Genomic DNA, 23,484 nt, shown 5'->3' with positions numbered 1-23,484 from the left:
ATCGCGAGGTGTGACGGGAGTTGTAGTTTTGGGCCGGCCCGGCACGCCGCGGGGACCTCTGGGAGCAAAGGGGCGGTTACGAGAAGCGCAGCGCGCCTTCCATGGCTGTGGCTCGCGTTCCGTTTTGGGTGGTCTGCATGCTGAGAGTGGCGCTAGCCACGGTCTACTTCCAAGAGGAATTTTTAGACGGAGGTGAAGAGGCGACGCCCGTGGTGGTGGAGTGGGGGGGGCGTAAGCTGCCCAGCCAAACAGTCCGAGTCAACATTGCTCCGGTTCATTTGCCGCGGGATCGGGGTGGCGAAGCCTCGAAGCTTCGAGCCTCCCCCTCCTAACCCCACCCCCCCACACACCTTCCATGACTCAAATGAAGTTTCAGCCCTAACCCGTGTTGTTTTCCCCCACAGAACGCTGGAGGAACCGATGGGTGCAGTCCACCAATGACTCTCAATTTGGGCATTTTAGACTCTCGTCGGGGAAATTTTATGGTCATAAAGAGAAAGACAAAGGTTAGTGTAGGAATGGTGAGGAAATCGAGCTAAGTGTCACACAGCCGCCCCCCCCCACCACCATAGCAACCTTGCAAGGTAGGTGTGGTGTGGCACACCCCAACACCTCTAAAAAAGCTGTTTCACTGGTGGGGAAACTAAGGAAGGCTTGAATAAGGTCTGGCCTTACTTTTTCTTTCCTTTCTTTACTTGCCCAAGATTGCCCCATTGTATACCAACTAGTCGCATGAGTTTGGAGACCCCAGATCTTTGACCTGCAAAGGGAAGAAAGTTAGGGGATATTTCTCATTTTTGTTTTCACTCTAAGAAGAAAAAAATGAGGATAAAAGGTACGTGTTGTCAGGTGCATAGATCTTAGGGGTACAGAAAGATGAGTGTTTACATCTGTACACCCTGGTCAAGATAGGGAACATTTTCAGAGGTTCCCCTTGCGCCCTCCACCCACCCCCCCAAGTCAGTACCCTCCTGGTGCCGAGGATGACTTCTGTCTTCTCAATCCTGATGATAAAAGATGAGCACACCACAACTCGCTTACCACCTGTTTTTTGCACAGCTGGTGAGATAAGAATGATTTTTACATTTTTTAATTGTTGGGGGAAATCAAAAGGGGAATAGTATTTTGCGTCATAGGAAAATTATATAAAATTCAGTGAAATATATGAAATTTCAGTGTCCATAAGTAAAGTATTTATGGAACACAGCCATGCCCATTCATTTACATAGAGCTATGGCTTTTTTCATGCTGCAAAGGCAGTAAGTTGGGACAGAGACCATATGGCCCACAAAGTCTAAAATATTTGTTCTCTGGCTTTGCAGAAAACGTTTGCAGACACCTGATTTAGATGAAAAGTTTCCCTCTTCAGCCTTCCGCTCAACCTCCATCTTGGCTCTGTTACTCCAAGCTGTTGGCAGCTTCCAGTTTTCTACTATATATGCATTGTTTTCTAAGTTACATGTTGACTCCATGAGTTGGTCAATATTCGGCCCATAGGACAAAAGTAGAGTGAAATTAACAGGTGGTTCCATCAAGCTTGTCCAAGGATAGGGGTGTCCACTTAGAGTCATTTGGGTTTTTCCCCCACAGTGTCGTTTCGTCTTCCAGTCTGGGATCCCGAGACTCTGTGTTTCATTCACTCCAGCACACATCTATTGAAAGCACACATGGGCGAGGCACTGGGGATACCAGTTAATTTGGCCCCTTTCATTGTGGTCTCCCAGGACCATCACACCGAAGTGGTGGATGGAAAGATAAATAGAATTTAGTCGGACAGAGATGGGAAGTGGTGAGAGATGATGGGGGTGGCTGAGGAGGGTGGTGAGAGAGAGGGAGGTGGTGAATCTTGGCCTTAGGAATTGCCTGGTTGGTAAGGAAGTGGCGGGGGGGTGGGATGAGCCTATGAATTCTTTGAGAAAGGGAAGGGTGGGGGTGCAGAGAATGGAAGAGAGGGATGAGTGTGGTAGTGAGCGGTTAGCCATGAGGTCAGGCTTGGACATACTGATAGAAAATGAAAATGCCAAGTGCATTTATGATGGATCTCAGCATTGGCAGGTATGGGGGCAGGAATGTGGAGCAAGGAAGACTAGGTTATAGTAAGACTGCCTCTGTTTTCAAGTTTGTCTTATACTCCAATGTAAGGTATGGATTTGGTACAGAGCCTGTGGCTACTGAAAAAGGGGAGTTTAGTCTTAAAAGTGAACACCTAAACTTATAAGATACGAGATGATTCATGTGACAAAAGGGTGGTATCTTTTTTTTTTTTTTAAAGATTTTATTTATTTGAGAGAGAGAGAATGACAGATAGAAAGCACGAGAGGGAAGAGGGTCAGAGGGAGAAGCAGACTCCCCACTGAGCAGGGAGCCTGATGTGGGACTCGATCCCGGGACTCCAGGATCATGACCTGAGCCGAAGGCAGTCGCTCAACCAACTGAGCCACCCAGGCGCCCACAAAAGGGTGGTATCTTTAAAAAGAGGACAGTTCGGGCCAGCACATCCTGTGCAGTGAAGCACATTTTTACAGGACAGCGCTCTGTCCTCCATCCATGGTGGTGTGTCTTAGGCAACTATTTTAAGATTCAAATTAAAGAAAAGATGTAGGATGCTCTGTTTTTTAATTAAGTTGCTACGCAAGCTTTATTGTATATTCCCTACACTTTCTTTGGAAGATGACTCGAAGCAAAATTAACTTTTTATCCATAATTAGGTTGCAAGTTTGTCATTTAAAGCCGAAGTATTTTTGTAACTTAGGACATGACAGTGGTATATTGAGCACAAAAACACCTGAGCGTGGAAAATTCTGTGGCGGCAGAGAGCCTGTTAGTGGAATGCCTGTCATGTGTTATTGTAAAAATGTGTTTTAGGCTCTGGGTTGACATAAGTCGTTATTACTGGGTGTGGGAGAAGGACAGCCATTTAATTCCCTGCAGCACTGAGCACAGTGTCGTACCTAATCCTTCATGAGTGTTTTTTTTGTTTTGTTTTGTTTAAAGGTCTGCAAACCACTCAAAATGGCCGATTCTATGCCATCTCTGCACGATTCAAACCATTTAGCAATAAAGGGAAGACTCTGGTCATTCAGTACACAGTGAAACATGAGCAGAAGATGGACTGTGGAGGGGGCTACATTAAGGTCTTCCCTGCAGACGTGGATCAGAAGAACCTGAATGGAAAATCCCAGTACTATATTATGTTTGGTGAGTTTAGATAGTACAAAACAACCATTTCTGGGGACTTTGAATCCTTCCACTTCATAGAATCCTCTAAGACTTTGCCAAAATAGTAGTATTGAGTGTATCTGACCAAAGGTTTTTAGTACTGTTTAAACTAATTAATGTAAAAAGGCAACTGTACCATTCTATTGTACCTTTAAAAAAAAAAAAAAAGATTTATTGCGCACCTGGGTGGCTCAGATGGTTAAGCATCTGCCTTCGGCTCAGGTCATGATCCCAGGGTCCTGGGATCGAGTCCCGCATCAGGCTCCCTGCTCGGAAGGGGGCCTGCTTCTTCCTCTCCCTCTGCTGCTCCCCCCTGCTTGTGCTCTTTCGCTCTGTCAAATGAATAAATAAATAAAGATTTATTTATTTTAGAGAGAGAGTGTGTGTGAGCGAGTGGGGGAGAGGGGCAAAGAGAGAGAGAGAATCCTGAAGCAGACTCCCCACTGAGTGTGGAGCTGGACGTGGAACTCAATCCCAGGACCCTGAGACCATGACCCGAGCTGAAATCAAGTCAGCCGCTTAACTGACTGAGCCACCCTGGCGCCCCCTATTGTACTTTTGAGAAAGTTATTTATTCAACATTAATGTAGCCCCAAGTACTTGGAATATATCAGGAGTCAGCAGACCTTGGCCAAGGGCCACATCAGCCCACAGCCTATGTTTGTTATGCCCAATGAGCTGAGAATTGGTTTTAACATTTTTAATGATTGAACGAAAAAAAACAGAAGGATAATATTTTTGAGGCATGAAAATGATAGGAAGGCCAAAATGTTTCCTGTCTAGCTCCTGCTGACTCCTGGAACACTTTAAATAATCTCCTGATAACAGGAGTAATTGATTAAAAGTTGTGCGAGAATCGGGATGGGACCACATTGGGCCATAGGAACTAGACATAACTGAAGGGTGTGGATTCAAAAAGCTTTCAGAATGAAGAGGATTCTGGGAAATGGAGTAGGAAGTGCCAGGAATCCATCTCCCAACCTAGACAACAATCCTAACAACAGAATCTGATGTAACTGTCTTGGAACTCTGAAGTCTATGGAAGGATTGCCTCTTCCAGGGAAAGAATGGGAAGGTTAATTTTGGTTAATTTCGGCTCTTACCGCAGTAGGTGTACCCAGCCCCCACTTCAAGCCACAAGGCAGACAGCTATGTATGTGCCCCTGGAGTAGCCCACACACAGCTTGCCACAGAGAGGCTGGGCAAAAAGGACTCTGTCCTCCAAATATCAGGGATCTGAGCTCTGATTGCTCATTGCTGTTTCTTATCGCAGAGGTGCAAAGAGGTGAACAGACTTTTGTGTGTTATTGAAGTTAAACTAGTATAAATTCACATTAGAGTCTTATAACTTTAGGATGTTAAATGTAATCCCCATGGTAGCCTCAAAGACAATAGCTATAGAATATGCACAAAAGGAAATTGAAAAGGAATTTAAACACTTCCCTGCAAAAAACTAAAAACAAAAGACAGCACTGTAGGAAATGAGGGACAAAAAAGCTGGAGGGCATATAGAGAACAAATAGAGTGACAAGTGAGTCCCCTCTTATCAGTAATTACTTTAAATGTAAATGGATTAAACTCTCCAGTCAAAAGATAGAGATTGGCAGAATGGATAAAAACACACGATCCACCTATATGCTATCTACAAAAGACTTATTTGAGATCCAAAGACACAGGTTGAAAGTGAAAGGAAGGGAAAAGATATTACAGGCAAATAGCCCCCAAAAGAGAGCAGGGTGGCTATATTAATATCAAACAAAATAGATTTTAACTAAATAAAAAAGGTTAGGGGCGCCTGGGTGGCTCAGATGGTTAAGCGTCTGCCTTCGGCTCAGGTCATGATCCCAGCGTCCTGGGATCGAGTCCCGCATCGGGCTCCCTGCTCCTTGGGAGCCTGCTTCTCCCTCTGCCTCTCTCTCTCTCTCTCTCTCTCTCTCTCTCTGTGTGTGTGTGTGTGTGTCTCTCATGAATAAATAAAAATCTTTTAAAAAAAATCTAAGTATCTTAAATAAAAAAGGTTATAAGAGACAAAGGATATTACATATTAGTAACAAGGTCAATATAGCAAGAAGATGTAACAATTATAAACGTTTACACACCTAATGAACATCAAAATATATGAAACAAACACTGGTAGAATTGAAGGGAGACATGGACAGGGATGACAAAGATTAGAGCAGAAATAAATGAAATCATGAGTAGAAAACAACAGAGAAAATCAATGAAAGCAAAAGTTGGTTCTCCAAAAAGATCAAGAAAATTGACAAAACCTTTAGCTAAATGGACAAAGAAGACTCAAATTACTAAAACCAGAAATGGGATGTTACTACCAATTCTACAGAAAAAAAGAATTATAAAACAATACTAAGAACGGTTATACACCCCCAAATTGGATAACCTTGATGAAATGGACAAATTCCTAGAAACACAAAGCCCACCAAGACTCAGTCGTGAAAAATAGAAAATCCAAAGAGATCTATAAATAGTAAAGAGAGCAGTAAGCCGAACTCTCCAAACAACGAAAAGTCCTGAATCTGCTGAATCTCTCATGAATTCTACGAAACATTTAAAGAACTGATACCAACCCTTTTCAAACTTTACGAAAAGAATTGAAGAGGAGGGAATGTGTATTTCCCAACTCATTCTATGAAGCCAGCATTATCTTGACACCAAAGCCAGACACTGCAAGAAAAGAAAACTACAGAACAATATCTTTATGGACACTGATGCAAAAATCTCGACAAAAAACTAGCAAAAAGAATTCAGCATATTAAAAAGGATTATACCCTATGACCAAGTGGCATTTCTTCCTGGTCTGCAAGGATGATTTGAAATACGAAAATCAGGGCGCCTGGGTGGCTCAGTTGGTTAAGCGACTGCCTTCAGTTCAGGTCATGATCCTGGAGTCCCAGGATCGAGTCCCACATCGGGCTCCCCGCTCAGCGGGGAGTCTGCTTCTCCCTCTGACCTTCCCCCCTCTCGTGCTCTCTATCTCATTCTCTCAAATAAATAAATAAAATCTTAAAAAAAAAGAATCTGAAATACGAAAATCAGTCAATATTATATGATACATCAACAGAATGAAAGAAAAACACGTGATCATCACAAATTCTATCATTTCAAGATAAAAACAGTTGACAAACCAGGAATAGCAGGAAACTACTTCAACATAATAAAAGCTGTCTATGAAAAACCCACAGCAAACACGATGGTGAAAGACAAAGCTTTTCCTGTAAGATCAGAAACAAGGCAAGGATGCCCACTCTCACCACTTCTATTCAACATAGTACTAGAGGTCCTAGCCAGAGCAATTAGGCAAGAAAAATAAATACAAGTCATCCAAAGATCATTTTCTGTCTTCCTTTGCAGATGATATGATCGTATACATAGAAGTTCATAGAGATTGCACACACACCCACAAACTATTAGAACTAATGAATGAATTCGGCAAAGTAGCAGGATACAAAGTCAACACACACACACACAAAAACAGTTGCATCCCTGTATATGAACAATGAACAATCTGAAAGTGAAATTACAAACACCATTCCATTTATAATAGCATCCAAGAGAGTAAAATACTTGGGAATTGAGCAAGGGGGTGAAAGACTTGTACAGTGATAACAACAAAGTATTACTGAAGGAAATTAAGACATAACTAAATGAAAACATATCCCATGTTCATGGATTGGAAGACTCAATAGTGTTAGAGTGTTAACACTAGAAAAAGCAACCTACAGATTCTAAAGCAATATACAGATTCAATCTAATTTCTATTAAAATTTCAATGATTTTTTTTTTTGCAGAAATGAAAATACCCATTCTAAAATTCATATGGACTCTCAAGGGACCCTGAATAGCCAAAACAGTCTCAAAAAAGAAGACCAAGGGGTGCCTCGGTGGCTCAGTTGGTTGGGCACCCAACTCTTGATTTCAGCTCAGGTCATGATCTCAGGGTCCTAGGATGGAGCCCCGTTTTGGGCTCAGCACTCAGCAGGGAGTCTGTTTGGGGATTCTCTCACTCCCTCTTCCTCAGTCCCTTCCCCCACTTGCATGCTCTCTCTCTCTCCCTCAAATGAATGAATAAATCTTTTTTTTTTTTTTAAGATTTCATTCATTTATTTGACAGAGAGACAGTGAAAGAGGGAACACAAATGGGGAGTTTTAAAAAAAGTGAAAAGGGGCGCCTGGGTGGCTCAGTCGTGAAACGTCTGCCTTCGGCTCAGGTCATGATCCCAGGGTCCGGGGATCGAGCCCCGCATCTGGCTCCCTGCTCCGCGGGAAGCCTGCTTCTCCCTCTCCTACTCCCCCTGCTTGTGTTCCCTCTCTCACTGTGTCTCTCTCTGTCAAATAAATAAAGTCTTTAAAAAAATAAAATAAAATAAGTGAAAAAAGTCAGTGGAAAGGTAGTTTTAAAATATCCACCGGTAATTCAAATTTGAGGAATGGTTTTTTTAAATTCTTTTCTCTTGGGCGCCTGGGTGACTCCGTCGTTAAGCGTCTGCCTTCTGCTCAGGTCATGATCCCAGGGTCCTGGGATCGAGCCCCACATTGGGCTCCCTGCTCGGTGGGAAGCCTGCTTTTCCTTCTCCCACTCCCCCTGCTTGTGTTCCTGCTCTCGCTGTCTCTCTCTCTCTGTCAAATAAATAAAATCTTTAAAAAAAAATTCTTTTCTCTTGTGATGTGGATGTCTTTTTTTTAAAAAGATTTTATTTATTTATTTGAGAGAGAGAATGAGAAAGAGCATGAGAGAGGGGAGGGTCAGAGGGAGAAGCAGACTCCCCGCTGAGCAGGGAGCCTGATGTGGGACTCGATCCCGGGACTCCAGGATCATGACCTGAGCTGAAGGCAGTCGCTTAACCAACTGAGCCACCCAGGTGCCCCGTGATATGGATGGATGTCTTGCAGAAGTTTTCTCTGTCATGGTTTTTCTTTCTTTTTTTTTTTTTTTAAGATTTTATTTATTTATTTGACAGAAAGAGAGCACAAGCACAAGAGCCACCCAGGCGCCCTCTGTCATAGTATTTATATGCTTATCTCTGAATTTATCATGATCAGCATCAGGCTTCGGACACCTGTTATGCCATTCTCATGTTTGTATACACCGCTGGTCATAGTGTTACACAGAAGTAGAGAGAATAGGGGCGCCTGGGTGGCTCAGTCAGTTAAGCATCTGCCCTGGGCTCAGGTCATAATCCCAGGGCCCTGGGATCAAGTCCTGCATTGGGCTCCCTGCTCAGCGGGGAGCCTGCTTCTCCCTCTCCCTCTGCCCCTCCGCCTGCTTGTGTACTCTCTCTCTCCAACAAATATATAAAATCTTAAAAAAAAAAAGAAGTAGAGAGAATAGATATTAGATTATTTATTGGATTTGAATGTAATCCTGCCTTGTCTCAGAGGGTAAGGTGACTTCTCCAAGGCCACCGCATTACACAGATGCAAAGTTTCCACCAACTGCACAGTCCCCAACCCCTCCCCACTCCCTCTACTTTGCCATGCCTCCCATTTCCTCTTGAATTTAAAATCTGGAATGGAGAAAGTCTTTATTTTGATTAAAAAGGAAATTAAAATGGCTTGGTTTGGGTTATTATTCTCTTAAAATGGGATGGCAGAGATATCTGGCAAAAAAACATATTACCTGTTGAATCAGAGACGATTTCTTTTTCTTTTTTTTTTTTTAATTTTATTTATTTATTTGAGAGAGAGAGCATGAGAGAGAGAGAGAGAGCACATGAGAGGGGGTAGGATCAGAGGGAGAAGCAGACTCCCTGCTGAGCAGGGAGCCCGATGTGGGACTCGATCCTGGGACTCCAGGATCATGACCTGAGCCGAAGGCAGTCGCCTAACCAACTGAGCCACCCAGGCACCCCGAATCAGAGATGATTTCACAAATCTTTCATGTAGTTAGGTGTGGTAAACAAAATCACCATAAATCCTAGCCAGAATCCCCATCTTTTAAATATATATAGCATGTCTGCTACATCTAAATTGTGTAGCAGCATACTTTGGAGGAAAAAAGAAACCCAAGTAAATTATCTGCATTATTTTTGCTTTTAATTCAGTTACATTTTACTTAAACCCACTGTGTCACTGTTAGAACACTTCCCTGTGATGCCTCAGCTCTAGCCTTTGGTATGAGAGCAGCTTGCTAAGGCTTGTGATGTTGAAGGGGAGGAGAGAGATAAGGCCATTGCCACGGGCCTTTCAAATGCAGTCTTAGATTATGTTTAAAAACCCAGGAAACCGGTAACACAGCTTCCATTTTGCAAATAAAAAAACTGAGGCAGGAGTCTGGGTGGCTCAGTCAGTTAGGCATCTGCCTTTGACTCAGGTCATGATCTCAGGATCCTGGGATTGAGCCCCACTTCGCTTCGGGCTCCCTGCTCAGCGGGGAGTCTGCTTCTCCCTCTCTCTGCTCATGCTCTCTCTCTCTGTCTCTATCAAATAAATAAATGAAATCTTAAAAAAAAACAAAACAAAAAACTGAGGCTCGGGGAGAGGGGGCTGCGTGGCTCAGTCGGTTAAGCAATTAAGCGTCTGCCTTGGGCTCAGGGCATGGTCTTGGGGTCCTGGGATGGAGCCCTGTGTCAGGCTCCCTGCTCAGTGGGGAGTCTGCTGCTTCCTCTCCCTCTGACCCTCCCCCTGTTTGTTCTCTCTCTCTCTGCACTCAATCTCTCAAACAAATAATCTCAAAAGAAAAACCAAAACAAAACCTTAAGGCTCACAAAGATTAAACTTCCTAGCCCAAAGGCAGGTCAGCCTGTTTTGAGCCCTTCTGTCTACCCCATTTCCTCATAAAAATACATTATGTGCATAAATATTTTATGATCACTGTTAATGGAAAATGTCCAGATTTTCCGGTCATGTCTGGGCATGTTCTGAAGATTAATTTAATATTTAAAACATGTAGGTGCTTAGAAATAGGGAAATTCTGACCAGTTTTGAAGGAAAAATTTCATGTTTTAATCCCCAGGTAGTAGGCTTTCATACAAATAGTTCACATACCATACCTTTTGTTTTAAAAATTGAACTGGAATGTTTTCCAGTGATAAGAAAAAAAGGAAATTACACAAACAAGCGTACTCTGAGAACTCGGGGAGGTAGACATGGTGTTTTCTGTTGGTCCCTCAGGATGCCACTTCAAGTTCAATGTCACATCCACTCTGGCAAATTGATACTGTCCTTTAAGTAATTATGTGCAGCCTGGATCTCTCTTTTAATTCTGAAGGTTCATCACTGCAAGTTCTAGAAAAAAAAAAAAAATCGGAGTCATCTGCTTGTGTTTACACAGCCTCACAGAATCCCCAGGGGTTGGTGCAGCCCCGGGTCAGTGGATGTGGTGAAATTTTATTTGAGACAGAAAGACACCTGGATGCTCTAGTACATTCCTAAGGCTTAAGGTCAAGAAAGCAGCAGCGGGGTAATTCCAAATATCCTCGGAAGGTTTGACAAGTTTTCCAGATTCCTCCTGCAAACCTTGTTTAGTATATTCAGAAACCCTTAATCTGAATATGTGTGTGTGTGTTGGGACATGATAGTAACAAATACTGAGCTTTGCTGTATTAAATATGTCTCAGCATAGTGAATAAGACCTAGAATCCCAGGGCACAGGGCACCTCGGAGCTTCAGAGAGAGCCTAAGCCTCAGGCAGCACGTCAGGGACACTTCCTAGACTGTTAAATCTACTTTCTTACTCAAGTGTTGCCTTAGGCTTGAGTAGCTGCAGTGACCAGAGAAGTAACCTGAAGGCTGTCGCTGTCCATTTCAGTATCCACACCAAAGTCTGGTTATTCCTGCACATGTAAGCTTCCGGTCCTCGTATGTTATTTCAGAGGAATGGCTGGGGGTTTCCTGTGGTGACGCATTAGAGAAGGAAATTGAGAACAGCTCTTTTTTTTTTTTTTTTTTTGTAGGACCCGATATTTGTGGATTTGATATCAAGAAAGTTCATGTTATTTTACATTTCAAGAATCAGTATCACTCAAACAAGAAATCAATCAGGTGTAAGGTAAATGCTTTTGTGTTCAAATCTGCAATTGTGTTAACTCTTCCTGATAACCTAAATTTAGAGAAAATAGTTTTGATCTTAAAATATTTAATTGAGCCGGAGATGGATCTTAGCAAGACACTCCCTGCCCCTGGTTTCCAGTTTAGCAGGCTCATTAGAGATACTTACATACCCCGTTGGCTTGTTTGCTGAGGTTTGTACCCATCAAGAAGGTAGACTCACTTTTTACTGTGAGCTGCACTATAATTTGCCTTGTCGGGTTATAACGGTATAGTCACATTTCAGCTGTAGCCCTCCGCACTAAGGAATGGGAAAAAAAAAAAAAAACATCCTGGAGAAATTAATCTTCAAAACACCAAAACATTTAGAAATGGGAATGTTTCTGAAATGAAAGCGTACTTTATTACCTTCTACCCACGGATCCTGTGAAAATAACACTTTCTGCCTTGGGTCTCACCTTATAACTCCACGGCCCAGCCCGGGGCTTCTCCAAAGATACAGCTTGCATCAAGTCCCTGGCCCTGGGCCCATGGAAGGGAGGTGCACTCCCCGAAGCACCCCCTCCATTTGAATGTAGTGGCCAGGAAGCAGGGACCTGTCCCCTGGGGCACCCCCAGTGCCCAGAGCTCCAACATGGGAGGCCTCTACAAATCTGAGCGAATGTGGGCAGGAGGCTGGAGTGCATTTTGAGAGCACATTGATAGCATGGAGGGGAAGGGTCCTGACCCAAGCTGGGGGGTGTTCAGTCACCCCACAAAGCTCCAGTGAGTCTCCATCAACAACGTGGTTCCCACCCACTGACTTGGTGACTGCAAAGGATCATCTGGTCCCCTCTACACGGAGAGGCCTGACATCCCTCCTGCGGGGGGGGGGGGGTAAGGGAGAACTCGAAATCCAAGCCTTAGTGCACAGGTTTTATACCTGATTCCCAAGAAATTGTTCACTTGGGCATCAGGTGTGGAGGAGAGAGGAGAGGTGATACTAACAGAGGCTGTGAAGTCCGACCAGGACCATGCTGGGGAGGTGAGATAAAGCATGATCCACTCAGGTCAGCAAGCCTGGGGGGGCGGGGGCGGGTTGAGTGGCACCTTCAGGCTGATGACGCTCTCAGACGTGTGCTATTTCTGCAACCTGCTAGAAAAATAAAATGCTTCTGTTGAAGGAGCACTGACTCACAGCAGGTAGTCGGGCATTCCAGGCTTCCCAGTGAGGAGAAGCTGTCTCCAGGGGGTCTGATCCATTCGGTGATGCTGTGAAGGAACAGCTGGGCACCTCCCCTACAGGCAGTGGTCAGCCCTTGGGGGTCTGCAGGGAGGGGGTCGGATCTGCATGTTAGAAAAATACCCCGGATGCTCTGGGGAGGAGGGGTGGAGGGACAGGTGATCAGTAGGCAGGGAGAAGGGTGAGATTGTTAGGCCAAGGCTTCAGTGGAATGCAGAACAGGGGACCGTTTTGACGGATAATTCAGGGGTGGGACCCAGAGGACTTCACAATGTTTGGAAAGTGAGTACTGGGGATGTGGACCGTGACTCTCAGCAGCACTGCTATTAATCAGCAGCAAAAGCAAAGGCCAGTAAGGAGGCCAGGGAACACTCGGGAACTGTGTTTGGAACTGTTGGTTGTGAAATCCTGGCAGACATCCAGATAGAGGTGTCCAGAAAGTTGTTGGAAACTGTGGTCTGAAGCTCAGGCCAATGGTTGGGATTAAAGATCCCGGTTTGGATCCATTGCATATGTGTGGGAGTGGATGTTATCCCTCGGGAGGCTCTGCACTTGTGGTTAAATCCGGGAAGGTACCAACAAGCTGGCCAGTGAGCCCAAAGTCGAAATTAGGAAAGGTGAGTGGAGACAAAGATGGGCAGAGAGCAGGGAGACAGCACTGGGAGAAGTGTGTACTTGGCTGTCCCAGCAAACTACGGAGGTTGAGAGGGACACAGAGCCATCGGCCATGGACAGCAGCGACCTGTCCCTCAGGGCAGAGCAGAGGGGTACTGAAGAAGCTTTTACCTTTGGCTCTTAGCAGAGGGAGGATCCTCCTGACAGAGCCTTTAAGATACTGGGGCAGGGGTTCCCAAACCTGAGTACCGAGCATCAGCATCTCTGGAAGGTCCACCCAGGTGCAGGTACAGCAGGTCAGGCTGACCTGGGAACTGACATTTCCCAGGCATTTCCCCAATGACACTGATCCTGCCCAGCCCCACTTTGAGAACTGAACGCTGCTGGAGCCTGGTGCATGAGTCTCCCCTGCTGCCGGCAGGCAGGCAGGCACATCCTGGGCACCCCCAACCTCCCCAGCACCCACTGTCCACCTTCCATCTCTTACTTATTGAATGCTTGCTGAGTGCTTCCCTTGTGTCCGGCCTGGGCCCTTACCTATGACCAAGAGAGACACCAGGCCTGCCCTCGCTGAGCTTAAATCGTTGGACAGCTCAGAACATTAGAAAGTTCTCCCCTGTGTTGAAAAATAGACTGGGCTTCATTTGCTATCTTTCAGAGTACAGAACAGGAAGTTGTTTTCCACATAACTTTTCATAAATCAAACAGAGCAGTGGTCCCTTGGTTTACACCCACCGCCCTGTCATTAGCACCTGTGGGGGTCTAGGTGGGAGCCGCTGTCTACAGAAAAGGAAGTCAGCCACTCAAGTCTGCTTGGTAGTGAGGAAGGTCTGTACAAAGGGGAGACTTCTTCTTTAGTAGGACACACTTTTTTTTAGTCAAGTCAACGCCTGTCCCTAGAACCTCTCTCCTTGGTATCTATAACAAGGCTTTGAAGACTTAAGCCATGTCTATAGACCTGTCCTGAAACGTCAAGGGTCTCATCATTATTCTTTCTCCCCTTAAAACGTGCAGGTTGATGGCTTTACACACCTCTATGCTCTGATTTTAAGACCAGACCTCACTTACGAAGTGAAGATTGATGGTCAGTCAATTGAATCTGGCGACATCGAGTATGACTGGAACTTAACGTCACTTAAGAAGATGGAGAAGTCCTCCGCAGAGTCCAAGGATTGGGACCAGGCTGAAGGTGACAAATCCCAGGTGTGGATTTTTCCCAAACAAGTCTGGAGAGGGTGTCAGTGAAGTTTATAAGTACCCAGGTCCTGTGGGATTGCTGCGCGGCTGGTCATCATGATGTCAACATTATTGCAAAGTGTCCTTCCCGGGGGCTCCTGGGTGGCTCAATCCGTTGAGTGTCCGATGCTTGATTTCAGCTCAGGTCATGATCTCAGGATTTTGAGACTGAGCCCCGCGTTGGGCTCCACACTGGGCATGGAGCCTGCTTAAGAGTCTCTCTCCCTCTGCTCCTTTCCCCTGGCCCCCAGCATGTGCTCTCTCTCTCTCTCTCTCTCTCTCTCTCTCTCTCCCCCTGTTAAGATAAATAAATAAATAATTTAAAAATCGATCTTTCTGGGGAAAAAAAAAAAAAAGAAAGTGTCCCCCCCCTGGAGCATTTGCTACTGAAACCAGCCACACAGCTTCACCCAGGTATTGTGAAAGAGTTTTATATTTGATACGAAAGAAAGTTAGGTTTTGGTTTTTTTAACCAATGTTTTTTCTAAAAAAAGGATAATGTATCAACAACCTTTATAAAAATGATTTTTTTGTTATTCTGAATTTGAACATAAAGTACTTTTTGAGCTTCACACTTGTGACTGACAAGCAAGAATCTGGTAACATAACGGCTATGCATTAGGTTCCTAGGGCTGACGTAACATGGTACCACAAGGTGGATGGCTTAAGATGACAGAAATGTATTCTCACATGGTTCTTGAAGGCAGAAGGCAGAAATCCAGGTGTCGGCGGAATCACACTGCCTCTGAAGGATCCAGGGGACAATCCTTTCCTTGTTTCTTCCAGCTTCTGTTGCCTCCTGAGTTCCTTGACTGGTGGACATCAATCTCTGCGTCCGCCTCCACATGGCCTTCTCATGTCTCTTCTCTCTCTTTTAAAGATGTTTTCCCTTGGATTTAGGGCCCACCTGGATAATCCAGAATGATCTGCCTCAAGATCCTTACCGGGATTACATCTGCAGAGATCCTTTTCTCAATATAAGCTTGAATTCCCAGATTCCGAGATTTAGGATGTGGATCAACTGTTTCACTCAACCCACCATGAGCTACCTTCTGTCTTGTTTTGTTTTCAGTTTATGTTTATTGTTGCCACATTTTGTTTTGAACATCAAACACCACACCAAACCCATGAGCCATGTACCTTAAGACAGTTGTCTTTGCCATAATAACTAAAAGTACTGGACTGTGTGTGTGTGTGTGTGTGTGTGTGTGTGTGTGTGTGTGTGTGTGTTTAAAGATTTATTTATTTATTTATTTGAGAGAAAGAGAACATGAGTGGGAGGGGCAGAGGGAGAAAGAGAGAGAATCTGAGGCAGACTCCCTGCTGTGCACAGAGCCTGACGCAGGGTTCCATCACGACCCTGAGATCATGACCCTGAGGCGAAACCAAGAGTCGGTCGCTTAACCGACTGCACCAACCCAGGCGCCCCTGAACTGTGTTTACAATTAATTTCTGGCAACTTAAAACTGACCCGTGGCACTGCTGCCTGACCATCAACTACATCATCATAGACAATGTAATCAGTAAAGCAAAAGAACAAAGTCTGTTCAACCTTCCAGAAGCTGGCCTCCAAACTGGCTGTGTTTTGTCCATATGTTTGGTTCAGTGTGAGTTCCTCAGCAGATGAGTTCATGATGGCATTATGATTTCATTGCTTGCGATCATAAGGAGCTAGCCGCTGGGATTGAATTGTAACCATTTCCTGGTCCCAGCACAAGAGCGGCTCAGGCTCATCGTTGCCAGTTGGGTTGGAGGCAAAAAGCAGTAGGAGAGGCGACCAAATCCTGTGTGTCAGTCATTGAGAAGTGTTGCATATCCTGGAAAAGCCACAGTCTAAATGCAAAATGTTGCCATTTTTCAGTCATTCTAAAAGAGAGACAGCATCGTTGTATACAACTTTTATGCGTTTAAGTGTTTATCTACATATTAATCCATAGCGCCTTTTCCTCATCCGTTTATTCAACAAATATTTGTTCAACACCTACTAAGCCACATATATGTGTAGAGATGTGTATGTGTGTGTATACGTGAGTACAAGTATACATGTTTGATATGTGTGTACGTATGTGATAGGTGTGTATTACATATGTATGTGTACGCATGTGTGTTTGTATGTATTATACACGTGTGTGTGCGTGTCTATATGTGTATAGTGTGACTGTTCATATGTATATATATAGAAGGTCTATATAACGTAACTGCTTTCCTCCTGCTACCCAGCAGTCCCCAGGTAAGTCCTGGAACATTTCTTGGTTGTCTAGCCTCTCTCTCTGGAACATTCCATCTATGACTGCTGTGTAGAAGGACAGACCACCTAACTAGCAGTGACTGTGTGGCCCCTCCCCGCCATTGTCACTTTTGTCTCGTCACTTTTTTTAAAAGATTGATTTATTTATTTGAGAGAGAGCGAGCGAGCATGCCCACGAGTTGGGGGCGGGGGCAGAGGGAGAGGGAGATAGAGAAGCAGTCTCCTCTCTGAGTACAGAGCCCAACTCAGGGCTCGATCCGAGGACTGTGAGATCATGACCAGAGCTGAAACCAAGAGTTAGCCACTTAACCGATTGAGCCACACAGGTTCCCCTTGTCCCCTCATTTAACTTTAGCCACTCTTTTGAGTTTTGCACACTGTTGTTCCTCTCGCCAGCTTGGGAAGGGTGGTGCGATCGTGCCGGGGCTTAGGGAGAAAATCCCAGCCGTGTGTGGCCCTCAAACCCTCGGTGGGACTGGGAACCCCGAGCACTTGGCCTTTGACCACCAAATAGATGGGGGAATTTCAACCAGGGCCACAGGCCTGCTCCTGCCTCTTGGTAGCTAAGAATTTCTTTTCTCAAATCTGGGAATCAATTTTTTTTTCCTACACATATTTTAGGACTGGGAGAAGCATTTTCTGGATGCCAGTGCCAGCAAGCCAAGCGACTGGAACAGTGAGCTGGAGGGGGACTGGCAGGGGCCGATGCTGCAGAAGCCTCCGTACCAGGTGCGTGTGACATCTTCTCCTTGCGATGCCCCCTCCCCACCCCGGCCTGCGTCCTTCGGGGCCACCACGTAGAGTTTGTTGTTGCAGGACGGCCTAAAACCAGAGGGTATAGACAAAGATGTTTGGCTCCACCAGAAGATGAAAAACAACTATTTGACAGAATACGACCTCTCTGAATTTGAGAACATTGGTGCCATTGGACTGGAGCTTTGGCAGGTCATGTGGTTTTTAATTTGCTGTAGTTTGAGAACTCTGAGCTTCAGCCTAAACTCCTTCATTCACATAGCTGGTACTCCTTAGCTCCTACTATGTGCCTGGCCCCTGGCCCCGGACCCAAGACACACAGCCGTGGACAAAACAGACATCCTCCCTGCCCTCTGGGCACTTCCTGTCTGCCTCCATGCCCCCTGGGAACCTGTCACTCCTCTGCTTAGGTGTTGCTGCCGCTGCTGGCCATGGCCTACTTTGCACAGTAAGGTTCTCGGGCAGCGGTTGGCAACCATCGTGGAATGCTCGAGTCACTTGGGTACTCTTCCAAGTCTCCCTGCCCAGGTAGCACCGGGGACCAGTTAAATCAGCATCCCCAGGGGTGAGGCCAGACATCGGGAGTTTCTAAAATATTGTTGGTGATCCCCGTATGCAGCTTAGTTTGAGCACCAAGGCCTTGGAGGGAGCGGATGTTTTAGAAATGGGTTTAAGCACGTGCTCCTGTCGAGAGCCGATCACTGTGACGGCACTGAGCCAAATACAACTGTTTCTGGGCAGAAAGCTGCCATATTCCTCACATCAGTAAGAAAGGCCTCATTTTCCTCCACAGGTGAGATCAGGAACCATCTTTGATAACTTCCTGATCACAGACGATGAAGAGTATGCCGAGAATTTTGGCAAGGCTACTTGGGGGGAAACAAAGGTACGGTGCACACAACGAACTTCTCGTTTGTTATTCATTTATTTCTGTACTTGAATCTAACACATAGGAAAGGGCTTGATGAGTTTTCAGTAGTGAGCATCCCGCCCAGATCAAGATACAGAATGTTAGCGGGGTTCTGGGAACCTCCTCCTGCCCCTTCCCAGCCGCCACCCACCCTCAAAGGAACCACCACCATACATCCATTTGACCTCCTTTTGAAATTTGTATAAGTGGAGCCATCCAATATTTACTCATTCAGGCAGTGCTATGAGGTTCGTATTATCAAATACGGCAGCAGCTCGTTTTTAGTGTGTGACTATTCCAGAAGGTAGGTATCCATTCTCTGTTGATGCAGCTTTGGATTGCTTCCAGCTTGGGGCCTTGTGAATAAGGCCGCTAGCATCATTCCTGTGCCCAGGAGAGGACAGTTTGGATCGCAAGGTCTTACACACCCAAACAGTTTTCAAGGTGTCATCCTACTTTCTGTTCCCTTGGGCAGTAGATGAGAGTCTCAGTTTCGCCGCATCTTTGGCTATGCTGGGTATTAGTGTCAGTTGCCTACAAGTCACATTTCCTGAAGTATAATTGACATACTGTAAGACTTACCCTTTTTTGGTGTAGAGGCCTGTGAGTTTTGATAAACGAATACAGTTGTGAAACCACCAACAGAAATCCAGATGCAGGAGAGTGTCACCACCCCCAAAAGTCTCCTGGGGCTCTTTGTAGCCAAACCTTCTCCCACTCCGGACCCCCACTGATCCGGTATCTGCCACTACTGTCTTGTCTTTTCCAGAGTGTCCTATAGATGGATTCATCTAGTGTGCAGTCTTTTTTTTTTTTTTAAGATTTTATTTATTTATTTGTCAGAGAGAGAGAAAGAGAGAGAGCGCACAAGCAGGGGGAGTGGCAGGCAGAGGGAGAAACAGGCTCCCCGCTGAGCAAGGAGCCTGATGTAGGACTCGATCCCAGGACTCTGGGATCATGACCCCAACCGAAGGCAGACACTTAACTGACTGAGCTACCCAGGCATCCCTAGTGTGCCATCTTTTGGAGCCTGCTTCTCAAGCATAAGGTGTCTGAGATCCATCCATGTTGTTGGGGTATCAGTCACTAGTTGGTTTCTTCGTACTGCTGAGTAGTTTTATCTGTTCACCAGCTGACAGACAATTGGGTTGTTTCCAGTTTTTGACATAAGAACAAAGCTCTTATAAATATCTGCTCACAGTTTTTGTGTGTGGATGTATGCTTTTAGTTCGCTAGGATAAATAGCCAAGAATAGCTGAGTCCTACAATAGAAGTTTAACCCCATAAGAAACTGCCGGGCTGTCCCCAGAGGGGCTGCGGTGTCTCCCATCCTCACCAGTGCAGGGATTGTGGGTTTCTCTAGGTGTGTAGTGGTATCTCCGGTTTTAGTTTTGTTGCCCCGATGACAAATGAAGGCTGGCACTGTTTTAGGGCTTTTGTGGCCATTTGGACATCCTGTTTTATGAAATGCCTGTGTCTTATTGTTTTAATTGAGGTGTAGTTGGCGTACAGTATTATATTAGTTTCGGGTGTACAACATAGTGATTCAACATGTATATACATTATGAAGTGCTTGCCACGATAAATCTAGCTACCATCTGTCACCTATGAAGTTATTACAATATTATTTACTATATTCTCTATGCTGCCCACGACATCCCTATGACTTATTTATTTTATAACTGGAAGCTTGTGCCTTTTGACCCCCTTCACCCATTTCACCCACCCCCTCCACCCTGCCTCTGGCAACCATCATCAATGTGTTCTCTGTTTCTATGAATTCATTTTTTTAAAAAAGATTCCATATAAAGTAAGATCATATGGTATTTATTTTTCTTTGTCTTACTTACGTCACTGAGCATAATGCTCTCAAGGTCCATCCGTGTTGTTGCAGATGGCAAGATTTCATTCTTTTTTTGTGGCTGAGTAATATTCCATTCTGTGTGTGTGTGTGTGTGTGTGTGTGTGTGTGTGTGTGTGTTTAGACACACACACATACATATATATCACATTGTCTTTATTCATCTGTTGATGGACAATTGGGTCGCTCTCATGTCTTGGCTATTATAAATGATGCTGCAATAAACGGGGGGGGGGGCGCGATGCCTTTTTGAGAGAGCGTTTTCATGTTCTTCAGATAAATAGCCAGAAATGGAATTACTGGATTATATGGTATTGCTATTTTTTAATTTTGGAGGAGGTGTCATACAGTTTTCTGTAGTGATTACATTCCCGCCAGCAGTGTACGAAGGATCTCTCTTCTCTCTTCTCTACATCCTTGGCCAATGCTTGTTACGTTGTGTTTTTTTGATACTAACCATTCCAACAGGTGTGAAGTGATAGCTCATTATGGTTTTAATTTGCATTTCCCTGATGAGGAGGGATGTTGAGCATCTTTGCCTGTTGGTCTTCTGTACGTCTTCTTTGGAAAACATCTATTCAGATCCTCTGCCCATTTTAAAATCAGATTTTTTTTGCCTTTAAGTTATAGAAGTTCTTTATATATTTTGGATATTAATCCCTCATCAGATATGACTTGCAAATATTTTCTCGCATTCAGTAGGTTACCTTTTTATTTTGTTGATGGTGAACCATTTCTTTTGGAATCTGATTTCTGCCACAAAGCCTTACTCTTTTTCAATAATGACTACGGAAACCTTCTTGATGTGTCTGCACTCCTAGCCCTTCTGTTGATCCCACGTACCTGGATTTTCTCACTTGGGCTCAGAAGTCTCCTTTCACTGCCTGTTCACTTCTCCCCTGATTGAAGGACAGGGGCCCAGGTACTCTGGGAATAGAAAGAAGTGAAGGGGGGTTTGTATTTATTTCCTGTGGCCATTGTAACAAATTACCACAAACTGGCTGGTTTAAAACACAAATTTATCATCTCACTGTTCTGGAGGCCAGAAGTCCAAAATCAGTATCATTGAGCTGAAATCAAGGCCTCAGCAAGGCCACGCTCCCTCCAAATGCTCTAGGGGAGCATCCTTCCTTTGCCTCTTGCAGCCTCTGGTGGCTCCTAGTGTTCCTTGGTTTGTGGCCATGTGGCTCTGATTTCTGCCTCTGTCTGCACGTGGTCTTCTCCTCTTGTGTCTGTGTGTATGTCAAATCTCTCTCTGCCCGTCTCCTATGAGGACACTGGTGATGGAATTTAGGGCCCAGGATAATCTTCCCATCTCAACATGCTTAACTTAATCATATTTGCAAAGACCCCTTTCCCAGAGAGGGTCACATTTACATGTTCCAGGGATTAGGGCCTGGCGTCCTTGGGGGCTCTTCCAAGCCACCCCCAGGCAGTGTGGAGGCTTGCAAGAAGGCAGGAGCAGATTGAAGGTGGACACTCCGTCCACTCCCTGGAAACATAACCCCCAGCGGCTAAAGGCTCATGTCTCTGTTTCTTTCTCCAAGGGCCCAGAAAGGGAGATGGATGCCATACAGGCCAAGGAGGAAATGAAGAAAGCCCGTGAGGAAGATGAGCAGGAGCAGCTGGTGGGCAGGTTTGGTGGGCAAGAAAACACTTTCCAGAGATTTCACAGGAGGGATGAACTTTAGTCATTCCCACCCCAGATAAAGATGACTGGTAAAATCTTGTTTCTACTTTAATCTACATGTAAAAAGTGCAAATGTCAACATATGTGGTAATTTGCCCAATTTTCTTTGAAAATGTTCCTATGCTTCTCAGTGGGGTTGGTCTGGTGTTCCCTGAGACCCACCCTGGGCACCGAGATGTTTTCTCTCGACACACCTGAGTGCTAGAAGCCAGAGGCCAGTGGGGGTCTGGCCAAAAATATGATGCTCTTTTCTTAGCCCCCAAAATGTTTTATAAATAAAAGTTGGTAAAACTTACTATGAAAAAGGAGAAATGATGCCTTATTTCTTCAGGCTGCAAGTTACTAACAGCATATGCTAACCTTTTCCAATATGAAACCTTTACAAAACATCAATCGTGTAGAAAGTTTTGGCAGGTTTCACTGGCATACTGGTTATTTTGGAGAACCCAGGTCTGTGTGCACAGACTTTTGTCATGCCATAAGGAAGCCACTGCTTCTTTTCCCTCACTCTGTGACCCACTTCTGTGGCCTTTTATTCTCTGTAAGACAGAGGAATAAAATTCATTTTCTCAAGTGAAAATAGTCATTCTTTCTCAGTTCAATCTTTTTGGCTTAATCAAATAATTTGCTTTTTAAAAGTCATACTTAAGAGTCTTCTGATTTGAAGATGCCTTTTTCCACACAGAAATTTGTGTTGGAAGTAATAAAATTTAGGACACCAGGAATCTGGAACCCAGTGATATTACAAATAAGCTGATACATTGGAAATTATATATGACACATTGCTAGGTGATCCATGTGAAAAGTCTGCCCATGAAGTGAAATACTGGCAAGTTTTGTCTCACTTTGGCTGAAGATGGCAGACCTCCAAATGTGGACTTCTAAAAAAAATACTTTATGAATTTATTTTTAGGGAGACACACACAGGAGTGGAGAGGGGGAGATGAAGAAGGAGAGAATCTCAAGCAGGCCCCCTGCCCAGTGCAGAGCCTGATGAGGGGCTGATCTCATGACCCTGAGATCAGGACCTGAGCCCAAATCAAGAGTCGGATGCCCAACTGACTGAGCCATCCAGACGCCCCTAAATGGACTGATGGCTGACGGTTCATTGGGGGTTGGTTATCACTCTCAGAAATGAAAGACTCACTTCCATGTAGTGCAGGGATGGCATTCAACAGTCTACCCCTTTAATCTCTGAAGGGTGTAAGAAGTTACTGAAGAAAGAAGCAGGGCCAGGCTTAGAAAATGCTGGAAACAATTGTATGACGATGGGTCAGACCAGCTCAGATCCTGCAGAGCTCATCTTTGGAGCAGTCCCATCCTGGAGAACTTTCGGTGAAGATGGAGATGTTCCCCATTTGCAGTGGTCAATACAGTGACCACTGGCCACATGTGATCCCTTGAAATATGGCCGGTGGGACTGAGGAATGATTTTTTTTAAAAAAATTAATAATCATTGGTTTTAGAGTTGTTTTAGTTCAGTGCAAAGCTGTGCAGAAAGCACAGAGTTCCCATATACCCTCACTCCTATACCTATACCCACACATCCTCCCCCACTATCAGTATCCCACAACATAGTGGTACATTTGTCACAATTGATGAACCTGACACATCATTATCTCCCAGAGCCCATAGTTTACATTAGGATTCAATCTTGGTGTTGTACATTCTATGGAGGAATGGATTTTTAATCTTATTTAATTGTAATTCAAATTGAAACTTACTT

General features: G+C 44.8%; 1 protein-coding gene across 2 annotated transcripts; it reads left to right on the top strand.

Annotated features, from left to right (window-relative positions):
• On the top strand, positions 1–22,063 carry CALR3 (calreticulin 3). 2 transcript variants are annotated; one of them, XM_025885344.2, is made up of 9 exons: positions 1–192; positions 405–506; positions 2,995–3,198; positions 11,130–11,224; positions 14,075–14,263; positions 17,166–17,273; positions 17,361–17,489; positions 18,091–18,183; positions 21,616–22,063. In XM_025885344.2, exons 1-9 carry the CDS (start codon positions 102–104, stop codon positions 21,757–21,759), a joined length of 1,155 nt encoding a protein of 384 aa, XP_025741129.2. In that variant the 5' UTR covers positions 1–101; the 3' UTR covers positions 21,760–22,063. The 2 variants fall into 2 exon arrangements, with proteins under 2 accessions (XP_025741129.2, XP_073757028.1); XM_073900927.1 differs by lacking the exons at positions 1–192; positions 405–506 and adding an exon at positions 653–835.
• The last annotated feature ends 1,421 nt before the right edge of the window (positions 22,064–23,484 follow it).

Source organism: Callorhinus ursinus, unplaced genomic scaffold (genome assembly GCF_003265705.2).
Source record: "Callorhinus ursinus isolate GAN/ISIS: 27379988/994484 unplaced genomic scaffold, GSC_fseal_2.0 scaffold15, whole genome shotgun sequence".
NCBI lineage: Eukaryota > Metazoa > Chordata > Mammalia > Carnivora > Otariidae > Callorhinus > Callorhinus ursinus.
This window is presented reverse-complemented; position numbering and strand designations above follow the sequence as displayed.